The following is a 19,726-nucleotide window of genomic DNA, read 5'->3' as shown; positions in this document are numbered from 1 at the left end:
GTACCCCCGCCTCCCGGGTGTGCCCTCGCCTCCCAATCGTTTGGCAAACTCCTGCTCAGATTCTGAGCCTCTTGGGGAGAGTCTTCCAGCTGGTGTTCTTTTCTGGGTCTTGTTTCTGTCGAACTGGGTGTATCATCCGGATTGTCCTGCAAGGCTTTCTTCAGTGTGTGCTGTTCCCATGTTTAAGGTGTGACTGGGGTCATGGCAGAGCTGTTTGCTGTCTGTTGGGGGGTGGAGGCCTGTTCTGCAGTGCCTAACGTGAGAGGAACAAGGAGCCAAGGACATCTTGACCTTGACTCTAACTTTGGACTTAGTGAGCGTGCCCTCAGTCACCGCTGTTTGTTTATTTACTTATTCTGTGTGGGATGGTTGGTCTTGAGCCTGCAGGAGCAAGCTGGCTCCACACCCCCAAGTCCACGTTTCTTTGCCTCTAATTCTTATGTCCGAAGACAGGGAACCACAGACAGGCCTTTGCAGGAGGGTAGTCACCGCTGTTTAAATGCCGAGTGGTCTGAGTGGGCTGTCACCAGCATCAGAGCCGTGGAGACGGATCCAGCCTGACCTGGGCGCGTGCTTGAGGGACCGGCAGAGACTCAGGCTTGAGGGGGGGGGGGGGGGGGGGGGGGGACACGGAGGCCCAGAGGCCCCAGGAGTGAGTGTCCTCCTGTCCCTCCCGAGTGGCCCCGGGGCAGGCTCTGCTGCTCAGCTTCCCTCTGAGTCTCTTCCCACAGCTGCCCAGACCTGGGCCCCTTCTCCTGAATGCCCTCCAGGGGGCAAGACCTTATTTGAGGTGTAAACAGCCAAGTCATTCAAGGCCACAGCTGATAAGAGGGCTCTTGCTCCCACTCGTGGTCAGAAAGGAACAGTGAGCAGAGAGGGGTTCTCAGGTCTCATGGATGCTCTCCGCAGACAGTTCCCAAGCTCCCCCCCCCTCCCCCCCATGTTCTGAGCTCTGGTTGGAGGAGGTGGCAGAGCCTGTTCGTATGGATGAATTCTGTCCTGACAAACGTACCTTCTGGCCATGCTTTGTCCGGTTAGGAAGCCCCTCTTCCTCATTGTAGACCAGGTGTGGGAGGCAGACCACTTGCCCTCAGAGCCTGGCCGCTCCCACCAGCTGTGTCCTCAGCCTCATCACGGAGTTCCAAGGGGGCCAAAGGGGCCCGACCGTGGTGAGGAGAAGGGACTCCGCGCCTGAGCAGAGCTCCTCCTCACAGCGGGTTCTGCAGGGAGTTGTTTGCACCCGAATCCCACCTCCTGCTCATTAAAGTGCTCCTGACGTCTGTGCTGTGGGTCCGGGCAGGAAAGGGAGGGAAGAGAACACGTTCCTGCTCACGGACTGGTCTCTGCTGTGCAGAGACAAGTGTTCAGCAGAACAAGAGGGGAATGAATGGTGGACGCTGAGCAGCCCCACGGGCTCTCGGGTGGCCGGAGAGCTGTGGGGAGAGGGGGCTCCCCCACCTGCTGCAGGGAGGACGCGAGGGGCTTCCTGGCAAAGACGAGTCGTCATAATTACAGACTCGTCCTTTCTGTTTGAAAAGCCGCCACTTTAAACACGGCTCTGGCAATTACACATCAATTACAACCTGCAATCAGCCCTCAGTTCAAGCTCTGGAGTCTGCAGTGTAGATGCAAAGCCTCCTCCTCCGGTGGGGTCAGGAGTTCAGTCCGATCATCCACCAGGGAGCCCATTGCAGCCATTGGCCCTGATGACCCACCAGCCATTGGCCCTGATGATCCATCAGTCACTGGTCCTAATGGTAGAGCAGCCACTGGCCCTGATGATCCATCAGCCACTGGTCCTAATGGTCGAGCAGCCACTGGCCCTGATGACCCACCAGCCATTGGCCCTGATGACCCCCCAGCCATTGGCCCTGATGACCCCCCAGCCATTGGCCCTGATGACCCCCCAGCCATTGGCCCTGATGACCCCCCAGCCATTGGCCCTGATGATCCATCAGCCACTGGTCCTAATGGTCAATCAGCCACGGGCCCTGATGATCCACCAGCCAATCAGCCACTGGTCCTAATGGTCGAGCAGCCACTGGCCCTGATGACCCACCAGCCATTGGCCCTGATGATCCATCAGTCACTGGTCCTAATGGTCGATCAGCCACTGGTCCTGATGACCCATCGGCCTCTGATGGCCCAGCACTGTCCTCACAGGGATTGTCTGTTCTCCCTTCCAGGCCATTTCTTTCCTCACGCCCCTGGCTGTGATCTGTGTGGTGAAAATTATCCGGCGAACAGACAAGACTGAAATTAAGGAAGCCTTCCTAGGTAGAGTATCCACGGTTCTGGTTTAGGGGGTGGGGCAGGACTGAATTAGATCACTGGGTTTAAGAAAACCTCAGTTGCTCCCAGCTAACTTTCTCTCGGTCAAGTCAAGCTTGGGAGGAGCAAGACTAAGTGTTGTGAGCCCGGGAAGGTCCAGGGCACAGGTGGAAGCAGCAGCGCCTCCCCTCAGCCCGTGGCCGCTGTCCGTTGTGCTGAACAGTAGCGTCCGCCTCCCTCAAGACCGGTTGCCTGGGCTCAGGGCAGGGCAGCTCTTGGTGGCGGAAGAAAACGAACCTGAAACTTTGTCACCCCTGCCTGTCCAGCTCACATTGTGGCGAATAGGCCCACGGTACAGGCAGCTCAGAACTCACCACGTCCACACCCCCAGAGACCCTGGCTCCATGGTTTCTCGGGCCTGGCCACGGAAGTCGTGGTCTCCGGCCAGCCTGCGGATGCCACCCCCTTCCTCCGCCCCCCAGGCCAGGCAGGTCCCCGGCTGCTCCTCTGTGGTTTCGGGTTTGGTGGTGACTCGGCCGTTTCCGAGGCTGGTGATGGAGAGGTAGGCTTTTCCAGACAGGGCACCGGGGCCGCTCCCACACATGGCCCGAGCGGCCAGGGCTGGGTCAGGATGGATAGCACTGTGGTCCCAGGATGTCCTGTTGGGGGTCTTCTCAATTGACCTGGAAATCCCTTCCCCTCACTTTAAAAAATTATCTTTATTCTTGAAAGTATTGCAGATGTCTCCCCCCACTCCCATTGATCCCTTCTACCCCACCCCCTCCCCTCCCAGGCCTCACCACACTATTGTCTGTGTCTGTGGGTTCGGCATAGATGCACATAAATTCTTTAGTTAATCTCTTTTCATGCCCCCCACCCACCCCTGCCTTCCTGTGAGATTCGTCAGCCTGTTCCATGCTTCTTTGTCTCTGGATCTATTTTTGTTCATTAGTTTATTTTCTTCCCACATGTGAGTGAGATCCTGGGACACTTGTCTATCTCTCACTGGCTTACTTCACTCAGCATCATGTCCCCAGGTCCCTGCAGGCTGCCCCAAAGGGTAAGGGATCCTCCTTCTTCGCAGCTGCATAGCATCCCATGGTGTGACTGTCCCACAGCTTTTACCCACTCGTCTGCTGACGGGCACGTGGGCTGTTTCCAGATCTCAGCTCTTGTCAATGGTGCTGCGATGAGCATGGGGCGCACATGTTCGTTCTGATGGGGTTTCAGATTCTAGGATATCGTCCCAGAAGGGGGATCGCTGGGTCAGAGGGCAGTTCCATGTTTAATTTTTGAGGAAACTCCAGACTGTCTGCCATAGTGGCAGACCCATCTGCATCCCCACCCCTTGCCCTCACTGTTTCTTCATCTCCCCTCTGGTCTGAGACCCCAAGACCTGTGACTGTGGGGAAGGGCCTCATGATAATTTGCCGGCGGCTCTTGAGGTCTGGCTGTGGCGACGGCAGCAAGGAGCCCGCCGTGGCTTTCTCCGGGCTTTTTCACTCTCGGTGAGTCTTCCTGAGGCGGCATTTCGAAATCGCACCCCAGACCCGCCTCCTACACATCAACAGAGAAGGTGGAGGTATCGGGCGTCCTGTTGGCCTAACAAATGAGAGCCTGCCCTGGAGAAATGATGGCGAGCCTCACGTTTTTAAAAAGCCCCTGCTTTTCGGAAGCCTTAGAAACCGGGGGAGGGGGGAGGAGCTTTACAAAGCGAGGACAGGCCCGGCCGGTGTGGCTCAGTGCTTGAGCGTTGACCTACGAATCAGGAGGTCAGTTCCATTCCCAGTCGGGGCCCAGGCCCAGGTTGTGAGCTTGATCCCCAGTGTGGGGCAGGCAGGAGGCAGCTGATCCATGATTCTCTCTCATCATGGATGTTTCTCTCTCTCCCTCTCCCTTCCTCTCTGAGATCAATAAAAATATATTTAAAAAGCAAGGACAGAGACTGGGTGCAGCCTCCCAGTGTCTGGAATTCAGGACTTTCCGGGGAGGGGCTTCGTGCCCAGGCCCCTTTCCTCGGGCACCTTCCATAGACGGGACGCCATGCGCTCCCCTTCCCTGCGTGTCCAGTGGCCACCTCTGTGCATCACGGCTGGACCAGAGGAGTGAGGCTGGGCCCACACAGCTTCAGGCTTCAAGGGACACAGGCAGAGAACACTGTCCGTGTGACGAGAACCCCGTCTGGAAGGAGTGCTAACTCCCCAGCAGCAACGAACGTGACCAGGGGCCTCGGAGCCTCTGGGACACTCGTTAGTCAGCAAGTGCCTCTGTTCAGGCCTCTTGCCGGCCAGCTCACACCACGTGGCTTGGAGTTTTGTCAGCAGACAGTCTGGTTGCTGGCCGACCTCTCGAGCCCGCAGTGCGGTGGGGGGCTGTCGACCAGCCCTCACACCAGACCCCTCAAACCAGGGTTGTCATTAGCCAGGAAGCTCTCGGATCAGGTCACTCATTTCCTGCGTCTGAACTCGGCTGTCTTCTCTCTGGTGTCTGTCGGTGAGAGGCCCATGGTGATGCCCTGGGGTGCTGTTCAGATGGAAATAACCACCGGTCCAGGTCACTTCCAGAATGAGGAGTCAGGCTGTGGTTCTGGCAGCAAGTAGCTCACCATCGCTTTCATGAGGAGATGCCGTCCGCCCTCGATATTGTCACCCCAGATCCCCCCTCTTCTCTCCTTCGGGCTTTCGGGTCAGGAGTGAAGCTGCCAGCCGTCGGGACGTGACATGCACAGTTTCCAGCTCGGCTACTTGGGTCTTTGAAAGACCCGCTCTGTGCAGGGCGAGCCCAGGGGTGCAGAGGTCGGGTGTGTGGGGTTCCGATTGACACCTCCCCTTGAAGTTCCCCGAGGCGCTGGCAGCTCAGCTGGTGATGCTTCTTCCGGAGACTTTGTCTGTGCGAGAGGCCAGGCCAGGGCCAGGTGGGAAGTCAGACCAGCTGGAGAACAGCAGGGCGCCCGCGGACCGGGGTGTGGGGGAGACCCCGTCATGTCCGGGTGTCCTCACAGCCTGTCCGTTGTCATGGCTCCGGGACAAGCGGCATGAAGACAGCCCAGGGATCCCTTCTCTGCCAAGGAGACCTTCCCGCAGGCCCCGAGCTTGCGAGAGGGCAGGGAGGCCAGCATTTCGGAAGGAGGGTCTGTGCACGTGGATGCAATCAGAGGGTTTCCCTGCGCTTCCCCCTCTCGGTTTCCATTTCTGCGCCTCCCTCGCAGGCGTGGTGTCTAAGTGGTAGGACCATTGATACGCAGTCCCCCCCACCCCCACTCGGGTGGTAAACCTTCCTCTGACAAAGGAGTCCATTGGAACCGGCTGCTCCATTCTCTCTCTCCCACGACTTGTTGCCAGCAGGTGGGTTTCCATGTGCACGTGCACCACAGCTGCTCGTCCACTCGCCTTCTGATGGCACATGGGCTGCTTCCAGGTCTTGGCTGTTGTAACTAACGCTGCAGTGAGCAGGGGGTGCACACATTCTTTCCAAGGGGTGTTTGCGTTTCTTTGGATATATTCCCAGAAGTGGGATCACTGGGTCATGCTGTTTCTTTTTCTTTTTTTCTTTAATTTTTGGGTTTTGTTAGTCTTCACCCGAGGATATTTTTCCATTGATTTTTTTAGAGAAAATGGAAGGGAGAGGGAGAAACACAGAGAGAGACATCGGTGTGAGAGACACATCGATTGGTTGCCTCCTACATGCACCCTGGCCAGGGCCGGGGATCAAGCCTGCAGCCGAGAGGTAAGTGCCCTTGGCTGGAATCGAACACAAGACCCTTCAGTCCCCGGGCTGATGCTCTACCCACTGAGCCAAATCGGCCAGGGCTACTGTTTCATTTTTAATTTTTTGAGAGAAATCCATACTGTTTTCCACACTGGCTGCACCAGTCTGCAGCCCCACCAATAGTACATGAGGGTTCCCTTTTCTCCACCGTTGCCAACGCTTAATGTTGGTTGATTTATCGATGATGCCATCCTGACAGGTGTGAGGTGATAGATTCCTCAGCTGTAAAAAAGGAGGAAGTCTTACCTTTACGACAGCATGGATGCACCTGGAGAGCGTTATGCGAAATGAAGTCAGTCAGTCGGAGAAAGACAAGCACCATAGGGTCTCACTCATGTGGGATCTAATGAACAAAATAGACAAATGAACAGACGCATAGATACCGAGAACAGCCTGACAGCTGTCAGAGGGGAGGGGGTTGGGTGAAAAAGGTGACGGGGTTGAGCAAAAAATAAATAAAACTGGTAGACACAGCAGTGCAGTGACTACCAGAGGGAAGGCAGGGGTAGAAGAGGGTAATCGGGGAGTAAATGGTGATGGGAAGAGACTAGACTGGGTGGTGAACACACAGTACGGCACACAGATGTGCACCTGAAACCTTCATAATTTTATTGACCAAAGTCACCCCAGCCCAACACAAACATTTTAAAAGGCAAGCGGCTTTCTCCAGCTCGTCCCTGTGCCCGCGGTGCCCCCTGGCCACTCCAAGCTCTCTGCTCGTAGGACAACAGGCTCGTTCCCTGATGGCCATGAACAGCTCTTTCCCGAAAATGTCCCCACGGGAATCTTGGCTCCTGTTGAGTCCTTCGTATTTGCCAGAGGGAAGGGCAGCTCCTGTGCGTCATCGTTCAGCAAAGCAAGGGGATGGGCACCCGAGGGCTCTCCGTGTGCATGGCATCGAGCTTCCGCACACGGACTCGCCACTGTGAGGTCGCAATGAACACGGGGCAGCTCCCTGACTCCGTCACGCGCATTCTCGGGTGGCCTGCCCATCACGCATCAAAGTCCTTCGGAGCTGGGAGAGCCCCCTGCTGTGTATTTTAGACGAAGTATTCCAGAATTCCTGGTGCTTTAGGCCAACTTTCTCAGAACCCACCAGGTCGTGGGACTCCTCACCTCAGACACAGCGCCTGCTGGATAGCAGATGGGCAGCTGTTGGCAGGTGACAGGTCGACAGGAGGTAGTTGCCGCTATCAAACTGAAACGCTTCTGCACAGCAAACGGAAGCGATGGCAAAACAAGAGGCAGCCGCCAAATGGGAGATGGTATTTGCACACAGGAGCCCCGACAAAGGTTTAATATCCAAAGTATATAAGGAGCTCAAAGAACATCACCAGTCAGACAACCCAAGGAAAGAACGGCCATCGGGTGGGTCAACAAAGAACTTGTGTGCATAGACGCTTAACCTGGGGGTGCAGACAACGGGGTGGTGAAGGCCTGGGATGGGGGCGGGGCTGGAAGAGGTCAATGGGGAATAAAGGGAACATATGTACTACTTTCAAAAAAACGATTTTAAAAAATGGCCATAGGACCTGAGCAGACACCTCTCCCAGGAAGACATACAAATAGCCTATCGATGTGTGAAAAGATGTTCAACCTCACTAGCAATCAGGGGAGTGCACATCAAAACTACAACGAGAAACCACCTCACACCTGTTAGAACAAGACAGGTAATAGCAAGGTTGTGGAGAACAGGGAACCCTCGTCCGTCCACTGCTGGTGGGAAGGGAGATGTGCAGCCCCTCTGCCAACAGTACAGAGTCCCTCAAAAAGCTGAATAGAGCTGCCACATGACCCAGCAGTCCGTACCCGAAACCTCTATGACCATATTAACCCACGTCACCCCAGTAAGTTTAATAAAATAAAAAGGAGAATTGCCAAATGGGAGTGTCCTCTTTTGCAGAAGGATGTTCTCATGAGAACTGACTGAGAAGGTTGCAGAAGGAAATGAGAAGTTCATGTTTCTCGCTTCCAGCCTTACATCTGCCCGTGACAGACGGCTCCTCTGCGATACTGAGCATTCAGTCAAGGAGGAGATCGATCTCCGGCTCAGGACTCGGGATTTTTTGAGTCGCTCTCCAAAGTCCTGTCCTAATTACATTTTACTTGTCACCCAAACGTCCTGTTTTTAAAGCTGTTGGCTCGTCTTCCTACGGCCATAGATGAAATGGTGTTTTGGGATGTGGGTGAGGACTTTGACGTGAGACCAGCCGGTGACTTTTCTGTCTGTTGGTTTTGTCCTGTAGCCGTGTCCTTGGCTCTCGCTCTGAACGGCGTCTGCACAAACACCATTAAGCTCATCGTGGGCAGGTGAGTCCCCCAAAGAAACGGCTGGTGACAGGCGCCCAAGGCCACCTGTGCAGGCACCGTGGCCGCGGGGAGGACGCGGCACGAGGCAGATGCCGGCTCTCCTGGTTCCCTCGGACGCTGTCCTGGGTTGTGTCCTCAGCACAGTCTTTCCTCCCCTTTGAATTCCGAGCCCCTGTCTCGGGAAGCGGGAGGTCGGTAGTAAAGAGGAGGGATCCACCGACTCCACTTTCGGTGTTTCCAGTCCATCCTGTGCTCCACCCACTCCCAGCCGCTCGTCGGTTTTGCCTCCAGAATCTGTGAGGTCACCCTCTGTTTTTCCCTCGGGATAAGAAGGGTGGATCGGCATCGGAGACGCTCTGACCCTCCTGGGAAGGATTTCTGTTCTCCGTGTCGTGCCTTCTCCCCGCCTGCCTGGGAGGGCCGGTCTCTAGAGAACAGTCAAAAGGCCTGAATTCGAGACCTGCCTGGGCCCTGACCAGCTGTTGGCCTCAGGCAGGTTGTCTCCCCTCCCAGCACCTCGGCCTTTACTGACCACCTACCTGGGCAGGTGCAGGCCGGGCTCCGAGGGGGCAGGGAAGGGACACCCGTCGGGCAGGCGGTCCATGACCTGGGCTGCTGCGCCCACGAGCAGCCCCTGCTTAGAGCTGCCAGGGGCCTGCTGAACTGCTGGTTCTCAGGCCTGGGCTGCTCGGAGGGTGTGGTTCAGACCTCTGAGAGATGACTGACATTGATTATTGGCTGTTATTGATGATTACGGGGGCCTACCTCCTAGAGCTGGGGGTGTCCGTGAGCCACTGTGTATGAACGGTGCCCCGATGCGTGCGGAAAAGGGGCCCTGTGTTTGCAGCCGTGCCCGCGGTGGCGTTACTGGGTTGACTCGATGAGAGGTGGTTGGCCATCGGCCATCGCACACCTGGAGAAAACCCTCACTGGAACGAGGCAGAAAGGCAGGGTGAGGTGTGTGGGTGCAGGAGCCCATGGGGGGGGCGGGGTTCGGAGCCGGCTGTGTGTGACCTGGAGGGGTGTTCCCTTTCGAAGCCTGCGTTCTGCACCTGTAAAGTGAAGATGCCCAGGGGCTGCCGCGGGGTTGTCACGGATCCTGGGACCGGCACAGGTGCATGCTCAGCACCATCTGGTCCCCAGGCTGAGCTGAGCCGAGGCTGCGGCAGGAGGCCCGGGCCCTCCCACCACACTGCGTGGCGGGTACTCGCTCATGGACCAGGACCTTCGGGGTCCTCTCGGGGGTCGCGGAGACCTGCTGTCTCCGAGGGGCAGCTGGCCACTCAGAGTCCCAGTGAAGGGACAGGAGCCGCCCTGGGACCTGGATCCTGACGCAGCCTCAATGCAGGGCCTGGGCGGGTGGGGCACTGACCTCACCAGCGCTGAGGGAGGTTCTTCCTGAACCCCGTTCCCCTCGGGCCTCACCTTGTAGGTAGTGGCCTCCCCTTGACAGACGTGGAAACAGGCTCAGGAGGCACTTGGCCTTCCCAAGGTCAGGACACTCGTAGGCGGCAGAACAGGAGTCCAGCTGGGGGTCTCTCTGACCCGAGGCCTAAGCTCTACCGTGTCTGTTGTGTGTGGGACACAGGGCGGAGCTGGGGCATGGCTGGTGGGGCTGGGGTGTGGCTGGTGGGAGGAGCTGGGTGTGGCCAGAGGGGCTGGGGTGTGGCCAGGGGGGCTGGGGTGTGGTAGGAGGAGCTGGGTGTGGCCAGAGGGGCTGGGGTGTGGCCGGAGGAGCTGGCGGGGTCAGCTGGGGCTGGTTGTGACGGCAGCGTTTATATGGAATGTGTCCGTGGTGTCTTTTGTAGACCGCGCCCCGATTTCTTTCATCGCTGCTTTCCAGATGGGGTGATGAACGCGGAGATGCACTGCACGGGGGACCCCGAGCTGGTGTCCGAGGGCCGCAAGAGCTTCCCCAGCATCCACTCCTCCTGTAAGTGCCCGCGGGACACGGGTTCCCCCCGCGGTTCCCGGTCGCCCTGCGGGGTCAGACGGCGGGGACAGTGAGGGCCGGGAGTGTTGGGCGCGGTTCACTGTCCTCACTGTGTGGGGCGTCGGCTCACAAACAGGACCTTCAGCTGGAGGGACAAGGGGTGGATGAGGCTCCAGCGTTTAGAAACGTTGGTGCTGCTGCGAGCCCGGCAGGTGTAACACGTGACCCTTCACCCGTGTCCGTGGGACTCAGGTGCTGGACCGTGCTCACTGGGCCGCCGCCTTGTAGCTCAGGGTTCACTCGAGTTTATTCCCTCGGAGACGGTACTATGTGTCTGTGTGTGTGTGTCTGTGTGTGTGTGTGTGTCGTCTGTACCACTATTCAGCACACATATGTACACATGTATACCTCCACACAATATGTGATCTATTGTAGATGTTCCAGCTGGGACCAGCCTTAACGCCAAGACTAAATAGTGTGAATGAGGTGAAGGGAGGTGTGTTGGAGAGAGGGGTGCAGGGAGGTGTGTTGGAGAGAGGGGTGCAAGGAGGTGTGTTGGAGAGAGGGGTGCAAGGAGGTGTGTTGGAGAGAGGGGTGCAAGGAGGTGTGTTGGAGAGAGGGGTGCAAGGAGGTGTGTTGGAGAGAGGGGTGCAAGGAGGTGTGTTGGAGAGAGGGGTGCAAGGAGGTGTGTTGGAGAGAGGGGTGCAAGGAGGTGTGTTGGAGAGAGGGGTGCAAGGAGGTGTGTTGGAGAGAGGGGTGCAAGGAGGTGTGTTGGAGAGAGGGGTGCAAGGAGGTGTGTTGGAGAGAGGGGTGCAAGGAGGTGTGTTGGAGAGAGGGGTGCAAGGAGGTGTGTTGGAGAGAGGGGTGCAAGGAGGTGTGTTGGAGAGAGGGGTGCAAGGAGGTGTGTTGGAGAGAGGGGTGCAAGGAGGTGTGTTGGAGAGAGGGGTGCAAGGAGGTGTGTTGGAGAGAGGGGTGCAAGGAGGTGTGTTGGAGAGAGGGGTGCAAGGAGGTGTGTTGGAGAGAGGGGTGCAAGGAGGTGTGTTGGAGAGAGGGGTGCAAGGAGGTGTGTTGGAGAGAGGGGTGCAAGGAGGTGTGTTGGAGAGAGGGGTGCAAGGAGGTGTGTTGGAGAGAGGGGTGCAAGGAGGTGTGTTGGAGAGAGGGGTGCAAGGAGGTGTGTTGGAGAGAGGGGTGCAAGGAGGTGTGTTGGAGAGAGGGGTGCAAGGAGGTGTGTTGGAGAGAGGGGTGCAAGGAGGTGTGTTGGAGAGAGGGGTGCAAGGAGGTGTGTTGGAGAGAGGGGTGCAAGGAGGTGAAGTTTCAATCGCACTGTACGTGCACACCCACACGTGGTATTTTGTGGAAGAGCCACACTTAAGGGGCCAAAGAGCCGCATGTGGCTCGCGAGCCGCGGTTTTGCCAACCACGGGGATATGCGATGCTGACCCCAGCGTTCCTGCAGCGCCCGCCTTCTAAGCGTTTGGTGCACTGTCTTATTTGCTCCCCTCGTATGTCAGGCACTTGGTGTAGCCCTTTAGATGGATGTCGTTATCTGTGTTGCTGTTTATCGCCAGAGCCGAGGTTCCGGGCTGTCCTGCGCGTTCGCTTTGTCATGTTCACTGAAGGGCTTTGTGCTGGACGCAGTGCCAGGCACTGGGGACACAACGGTAAACAAGATGCCTCACGCCCGGCCGCGTGGCTCAGTGGTTGAGCGTCGACCCATGGGCAACATTGTGTGGGTTCCTTATGGCTGTTTCAGACCTTTGGCTTTTAGCTCAGACTTCCAATTTGGGCCCAAAGATCGTTCAGGATATTACGTGTGTTCTAAAAGTGGAAGCTCACATCACCATGTCCTCTGTAACAGACATCTTTTGGGATATGGGTAGATTCATGGATTGATAAATGGGTGAAAGGGAGGAGAGAAATCAATCCATCAATCAATTGATCGATCAATCATGAGCCAACAGAGTTTCACAAAACCCTCCTCTGGAAAGTGTCCAGGCCCTAAGTGGGTGCCCGACCTCAGCTGGCACAGCCGTAGGAACACACGGCCTCTCTTGGTGCTTTCTCTGACCCGTATCTGGTGTGCGCATCCTCAGAAAGATGTGTACTTCCTTTCCCTTTTGCATAAAACTCAGAAACATCCCTGAGTAATGGCCATCGGGGTCTCCAGCCGCCGTCTCCCTCCCGGCTCGCTCCTCACGCCTCCGAGGGCCTGGGGCTGCCTCTCCCGTCTGCTGGCATCTGCTTGGGAAATGCAGAGTCACTTTAGTGGTAGCTGGACCCAGCTTCGTTAGGAGGCGAAGTCGGCCGGAGGACACGACACCGCTCTCTCCCCAGCCGAGTCGGGGGTGTGGGTGGCAGGGCTGGGCCACCTTGGGGAGTAAGGAGGACCAACAGGACCCACTGCCCCGGACCTGCCCCAGCTGAGTGCGGGACGTCCCAGGTCCCAGGGACACTCAGCATCTGCGGCACCAACACCTTGTAGCTCCCGCTGCTCCCCGGCTCGTTCTTGCCTGTAGACGCCGAGGTGGAGGCGGGGGGGCACCAGGGCCCTGTGGTGGTGAGCCGGGCCTGCGGGTCCCTGGAACGTACCCCGTTTTCTCACTCTGCCCCGGGGAGGGGGGCCGAGGCAGTGCAGCGCGAAGGCCGCTGGACGGAGGCTTGGCTGTCCTTCAGCTTCGCGTGTAAATCCTTCCCGGGATGACACTTGGACTGGGGCGACCTTCCGACGCCCAGGTGCACACGTGCCGTCTTCCTCCTCCGTCCTCTCGCGTGGAGGCCCCCGACGCCTTGCGGCTCCTCTGTGGCTCCGGCCTTGAGACTGGGCTGAGCGTCCCTCAGAGCAGCCGAGCAGCTTCTTGAATAATTCACCGGGAACTCTAGTCTGGGGATCCCCAGCCAGGCTGGAGCGAGTTGAGTTTTCTCTCCGTGTGAGTCCGGGTTCTCCTGAGAAGCAGAACCAATGGTGTAGCTATAATGAGATTCACTGTGAGGAATTTTAATAAATAATTCATGTAATTATGGAGGCTGAGAGTCCCGCAATCTGCCGTCTGCAGACGGGGGGAGGGGGAGCAGGAGAGCTGGGGGTAAGTTCCAGTTTGGGTTCAAGGCCCAAGAACCAGGTGCTGATGGCGAGGGTCCCAGTCCAAGGGCACGAGTCAGCATTCCAGCTCACACTCACCAGCAGGAGATGCAGTTTCTCCCTTCCTCCTCCTCATTTCAGAGAGGAAGGGAGAGGGAGAGAGAGAAACGTCAGTGATGAGAGAGAACCATTGATCGGCTGCCTCCTGCACGCCCCCTACTGGGGATCGAGCCCACAACCCGGGCATGTGCCCTGACTGGGAATCGAACCCTGACCTCCTGGTTCATAGGTCGATGCTCAACCACTGAGCCACGCCGGCCGAGCCATAGGCCCCAGCACTTAACCAGGGTCAGGACACTGGTTTCCGAGAGCTCCCGGTTGCGCCTGCTCTCCTCCAAGGCCCGCAGCGCTGTTTCCTGCCGGGACGCTCTCGCTAATGCCCTGTGAGTCCCGCTCCTTCCACCTCCTGACTTTATACACCGCGATGCCTCCCGGTCCCCTCCAGCTTCTCTCCTCCGAGAGTCTGTTCCCTTCCTGACATTCTTCACGGCTTGTAATCACTTCTGTTTCTACTTCCGCTAAAGCCAAGAACCAAGCCTGTCTCCTTGTTCAGCTGAGTGTCATACCTGGCCAGCTCTGTAGCAGGAAGTGAATACATGTTTGTCGAAAGAACACCTTTACGGTAGAATCCTTAACCTCCTAGCCCCGTACAGATGTGGATGGTCGCTGTTTTTCGAGGATGTGTGTGTCTTGTGATGTTCGCCTATTTTTCTAGATCCTGGCAGGTCAGGTTCTTCGTCTTGGACAAAACCTTGCATTGAGTTAGGGAATAAAGTCATCTTCCTCTAGACCAGCGGTTCTCAACTTGTGGGTTGCGACCACTTTGGGGGTCGAACGACCCTTTCACAGGGGTCGCCTAAGACCATCAGAAAATACATATATAATTACATATTGTTTTTGTGATTAATCACTATGCTTTAATTATGTTCAATTTGTAACAATGAAATTGGGGGTCAGCACAACATGAGGAACTGTAATAAAGGGTCGCGGCATTAGGAAGGTTGAGAACCATTGCTCTAGACTCAGGCCCTTGGCTGCCTCGACTCGATGGCCTTTCACGGAATCACAGCTTCTTGCTCTAACGAGTGAAACACTGAAGCCGAGATCAGGGCGATGCATCCCCCTCTCCCCGGGGAAGTCGGACTCTGACTGGGTTGCAGGGTGTTCACATTTTCCATCGCGTTCCGTCGTCGTTGGCATCGAGGAGTCGCCCCCCCTTCGGGGGCTCCCCACGCGCCCCCCGTGCTCATTCCCAGGAGAGCTCCTGGCTGGCGGGCCAGTGGGCGTGGACTGAACTGACGAGTGGCTGCTGCGGCGGCTGCTTTTTCTTCAAAACAAACACACAGAATTGACTGAAACCATGACCTGCTGGCCCCTGAGCCTCATTCCCCACGTGGAGGGTTTGCTCAGTGATTGGAAGGCTGTCAGCTCCCCGGGCTTCCCAGTCTGCCTGAGGGGCGGTGCCAGGCGGGAGCCAAGGAGCTGGGGCAGGGACAGCCTGTGAAACGCAGCGCAGGGAGCGAGGCCCCTGGCTCTCTCCTGCTGCTCACGGAGGCAGAGCAGGCAGAGTGCCCCTGAATGGAGGGGGGTGCAGGCGCCCCTGAATGGAGTGGGGTGCATGCGCCCCTGAATGGAGGGGGGTGCAGGCGCCCCTGAATGGAGTGGGGTGCAGGCGCCCCTGAATGGAAGGGGGTGCAGGCATCAGGCTGCAGGAGGAGAGAGCCGGTGGCCCCCGCTCCCTGCACTCACTCCATCGGCTCCCGCCTGGCAGCCGCCTGCTTGGTAGACTCGGAAGCCAGCGGAGCTGAATGTGAGGGGGCCAGACATCGGGTTCTCGACACCCAGTTACTGCAGTTAGGATGCATAGGGAAGCGGAAGGTCAATATACAGTGAAGAGTAGGTGCCTCTGGCATCAACCAGCGCCTCCTCCAGCCCCGGACGGAGCGTCTGCGATGTTCTGGGGAAGCACCCGGTCGTCCACAAGCTCGTCTTAATCCTCAGGAAAACCCTCTGAGTAGATATTCCCATTGATCCCATGTTGCCGGTGAGACCACAGGTCAGGGATCTGCCTAACACCACGTGAGTGTGAGTGGGGAAGCCAGTCCTCCGCTGCAGGACACTTTGGTTGCTCCCATGTCTTGGCCACCGTGAATAATGTTGCAATGAACACGGGGGCGGGGGTGGGGTGGGGATTTCTATTGAGGCTTCATCACGGAGGCTGATTAGTCTTCACTTTGCGCCCAGCCCCTCCCCCGCTCTGGAGAATGGGGGATTGGGCTGAAAGTCCAAGCTTCTCATCACCTGGTCTTCCGGTGACCGGCCTCCATTCAGGACACACCCAGGCACCCACCCACAGTCGCCTCATTTGGATAAAAGCTGTGCCCAGTGCTCGTATCACTTAGGTTTTAGGAGCTCTCTGCCAGGAACCGAGGGCAGAGACCAATAGATAGTTGTCATCTCACACCTTCCCTCCTGTGTGAGTTCAAGTCCCCAGTCAAGGCGGCCTGGGGTCTGATCAGAAGGGTTGTTTTTTCCTAACAAACCCAAGTGCAGGTGGCACAACATCTCACAAAAGGCAGGTGCCTTAGAGGCCATCTCCTCAGCTGGTGGCTGGGCAGTGGTGGTCATTACCGTTTCGAGGACTCCTAGGTCCCTGCACCCCAGGAGAGGGTACATAAAGGGCTGCTGTCTTCGTAGTTGTTTCTCGAACTGCAGGTGGCACAACATCTCACAAAAGGCAGGTGCCTTTGAGGCCATCTCCTCAGCTGGTGGCTGGGCAGTGGCGGTCATTACCGTTTCGAGGACTCCTGAGGTCCCTGCACCCCAGGAGAGGGTACATAAAAGGCTGCTGTCTTCGTAGTTGTTTCTCGAATGTGTGCATTGCCATTCGAATCTTGCCATCACTTTTATGTTCTACTAAGGCCTTCGGAAGTAAAATGCAATTATTTTTCATAAAAATGTTATCTTTATGTAATCCTGCTCAGGCTCTCAGCAGCTCCCCTAACGGTGATATGGAACAGGGTAATTCCTCCCTTCTGAAGTCTTGTTCTTATATTTATGTTTCTGATCATTGTGGCACATCATCAAGACGGGGAAACGCAAAGGTTGTCCTGGGGATTGAAACTGCTTCCCATCTTGGTGACCGTTCATAACTCTCTCTAGGGTAAGGAGTAGCATCTAATAAGAATTTTTCATTGAGTAGTGCAGGGTGAAGGGAGGGGCAGAGTGGCTTCTGTCATTTCAAAGTCCTAATCCTCCTGGGCAAGGCCTTGCCCACTCCCAGGACCACAGGGTGGACCAAAGGGCGGCCACCTTCTCCCCCAAAGCCCGTCCTCCCCTGTTCCTCATGCTTCCTCAGCGCCTTGGTGCATTGTGCCCAGGTGGGATTTTTTTTTTTCCCAGAACAAGGTCCTCTTTGAAGATGCAAACTGGTGTCACAGAAGGAGTTTATTGTCTGCTTTTTTCTGTTTGCATTTCCTGCCTCTGATATTTGCTTTCAGGCTAATTACCAGCATTTTAGTTCCTTTTCCCTTTGCTCATTCTCCAACAAGATGCACCGTCATTTCCATTCTGAGATGGAAATCTCACCTGGCTCAGGGAGCTTAAGCGTCGCCCTGCCTAGAGCAGGGGGTGAGGGCATGACCTTCTGTGGCCATATGTGTCTTTCTGCCTCCAGGACGGTGGCCCGTTGCAGGGATACCTAACAGAGCCGGTCATGTGTGTGTTCATTCAGCTCCATGGATTGGTGACTTCCCTTGTCTTCCCTCTGTATTAACTCAATTCTGATGGTCACGCGCCTACAGGGGTATAAAAAACAAATGGGCAGTTAGCAGTCCTGTGACTGCATTCGGCCAAGGAATCCTATGATTTTTTTCTTTTCTGTTTAGAAATAATTCACAGTTGTTGGTGGTTTTTTAAAAATACGTTTTTATTGATTTTTAGTGAGAGGGGAAGGGAGAGAGATAGAAGCAGCAATGAGAGAGAGAAACATCATCGATCAGCTGCCTTATGCATGCCCCCTGCTAGGGATGGACCCACAACCGGGCATGTGCCCAGACTGTGAATCGAACCAGCAACCTCTTGGTTCATGGGAGATGCTCAACCACTGAGTCACACCAGCCCGGCAATTCATTTTTTTTAAGGGCAGCATTAACCTTCAGTAAATACTAGTAATTTGACTATCTGAGCCTCTATTTCTCATCCATAAAATGGACCTATTAAATTACATCAGGACCCAAATCATTTCCTCTAAATTATCTAGTTGAATTAATTGATATTTTTTTAGGTTGTTGAATTATTGCCATCAATAATTGCAATGAACTCTTGTCTTTAAAAGACATTTTAAAGGAATTATTGGTGTGAGATTCAGAAGATTTCAAGGATTTTGAGAATTCTCTTCAACCCAGCAAAGACAGGCTTTGTTTCCTACATCAGAGCACAAGTATCTCATGGCTGAGCGTTTAGAGAAGCGAGATTTTTTTTGGAAAAGTTACTGTGCGTACTGAGTCTACTCTGCAGTTTTCATCAAGATTTTTCCTTGAAACTTGAACTCTGGCTGGGTCGCTACATCGGATGTTAATGAACTTGTGTTTGTTTCATGAGGAAGAAATCACTGCCTTGCCCAGTTGCTCCGTTGAATGGTTTCACCTGTAGATGCACCATAGACCCACCTTCTCAGATTTGTAACCGTCTTCTTTCACCCTCTTGTTGAAAGTGAAATCCCTTAATATCCTAGAATACTAGTGAATAGAGCTTGTCATAAAAAAGGAAAACAGAACAAGCATGTTAGCTGGGCTAAACTATGGATTGAGAAATTAAAACTATAATTGAGAAACTGACCATATTAAGGGATTTGGGGCCACGGGGCATGAAAACAGGTTCCGAAAGTGAAATTTGTTTCTGAAGAATCTTGGAGAAAAGCAGGCCTGGCCTCCTGGCTGTCTGTCCCTCTCATCTCATCGAGAGCTTCGGGCGTTCTGCGAGTGGGATGGGGAAGATATCTCTGTGATTCATCTCACTAGCCTTCAAGTTTGTTTATTTTACCAGCTGGGATCATTCTGCATCTGCTGAGAGCCCCCAGGGCCTCAGAATGATGAGATCTTGAGAACCTGGCTCTGGAATTCTCCCTAAGCAAGCATTGCAGTTACATAACTCAGGAGCACAGATTGCACGGGAGCCCTTGCAAAGGCTTCTCTGTCAGGATGGAACTTTCCAGACCTGAGGCTGTGCACAGCGGTGGTTACTGCAGTCAGCGATGTGAGGAGCTTGGTCAATAGGTCCCAAGCACTGTGCTGGCAATTTACAATTGCTCATAGACTAACCCCCAGGGTCACTCTGTGAATGGTGTGCTAACACCATTGCACAGATAAGGAAACTGAGGCCTTGAGGGGGAGCTCACAGTTGTAAATGGCAGAGCTGAGTACCAGACCTGCTTGGTGTGTCTCAGGAACCCATGCTCCTCAACAGGACGGATGGATGATGGATGGATGATGGATGGATGCATACATGGATGGATGGATGATGGATGGATGGATGGATGGATGGATGAATGGATGATGGACGGATGAATGGATGCATGCATGCATGGATGGATGAATGGATGATGGATGGACGGATGGATAATGGATGGATGCATGGATGGATGCATGGATGAATGGATGATGGATGGATGCATGCATGCATGGATGGATGGATGAATGGATGATGGATGGATGGATGGGTGGGTGTATGGATGGTTGGATGGATGGATGAATGGATAGATAAAATAGAATAGATTTGGTCACATGCAAGCCTGGGAGGGAATTCTCATGGTTGAGAGCTTCATACCAGCCTGGTTCTAGAAGAGCACAGGTTGCCTAGATGGAGAGCATGATGGCAGACAGGTGCCTGGGTGCTCTGCATCCCTGCCACTCACCACCTGCCAGGTAACCCCTGCTGTTTCTCTTCGGCAGTTGCCTTTTCAGGCCTGGGCTTCACCACGTTCTACCTGGCCGGCAAGCTGCACTGCTTCACAGAGAGCGGGAGGGGCAAGAGCTGGCGGCTGTGCGCCGCGATCCTGCCCCTGTACTGCGCCATGATGATCGCGCTGTCCCGCATGTGCGACTACAAGCACCACTGGCAAGGTGAGCCCTCCCCTCCTCCTCCTCTGCCCAGGTGCTGCTGCTCCTCCCGCTCTTTCTGTTCCTGCAGCCCAGGCCTGTGGGACGCCCTTCTCGCCTCTTCCAGGGTTTGTGCCAGTGGTGGTGAGGCAGCAGGCAGGGCCGGTGAAACCCCAGCCGCACAGCCCTCAGCTCTGTCTTTCCCTC

The 19,726-nt window shown here is 55.6% G+C and overlaps 1 protein-coding gene across 1 annotated transcript in view; it reads left to right on the top strand.

Moving 5' to 3' along the window:
• Window positions 1-19,726, top strand: part of PLPP4 (phospholipid phosphatase 4) — a 37,147-nt gene that overhangs the window by 13,375 nt on the left and 4,046 nt on the right. Inside the window, exons 3-6 of the mRNA XM_014528279.1 lie at window positions 2,187-2,277; window positions 8,286-8,349; window positions 10,158-10,282; window positions 19,373-19,543. Coding sequence (XP_014383765.1) covers window positions 2,187-2,277; window positions 8,286-8,349; window positions 10,158-10,282; window positions 19,373-19,543 — 451 coding nt within the window. The remainder of the gene's footprint in view (window positions 1-2,186; window positions 2,278-8,285; window positions 8,350-10,157; window positions 10,283-19,372; window positions 19,544-19,726) is intronic.

The sequence above is a fragment of the Myotis brandtii genome, unplaced genomic scaffold, assembly GCF_000412655.1.
Source record: "Myotis brandtii unplaced genomic scaffold, ASM41265v1 scaffold628, whole genome shotgun sequence".
In the NCBI taxonomy this organism is placed as follows: domain Eukaryota; kingdom Metazoa; phylum Chordata; class Mammalia; order Chiroptera; family Vespertilionidae; genus Myotis; species Myotis brandtii.
Note: the sequence above shows the minus strand (reverse complement) of the source record. Positions and strands in the feature narration are given on the sequence as shown.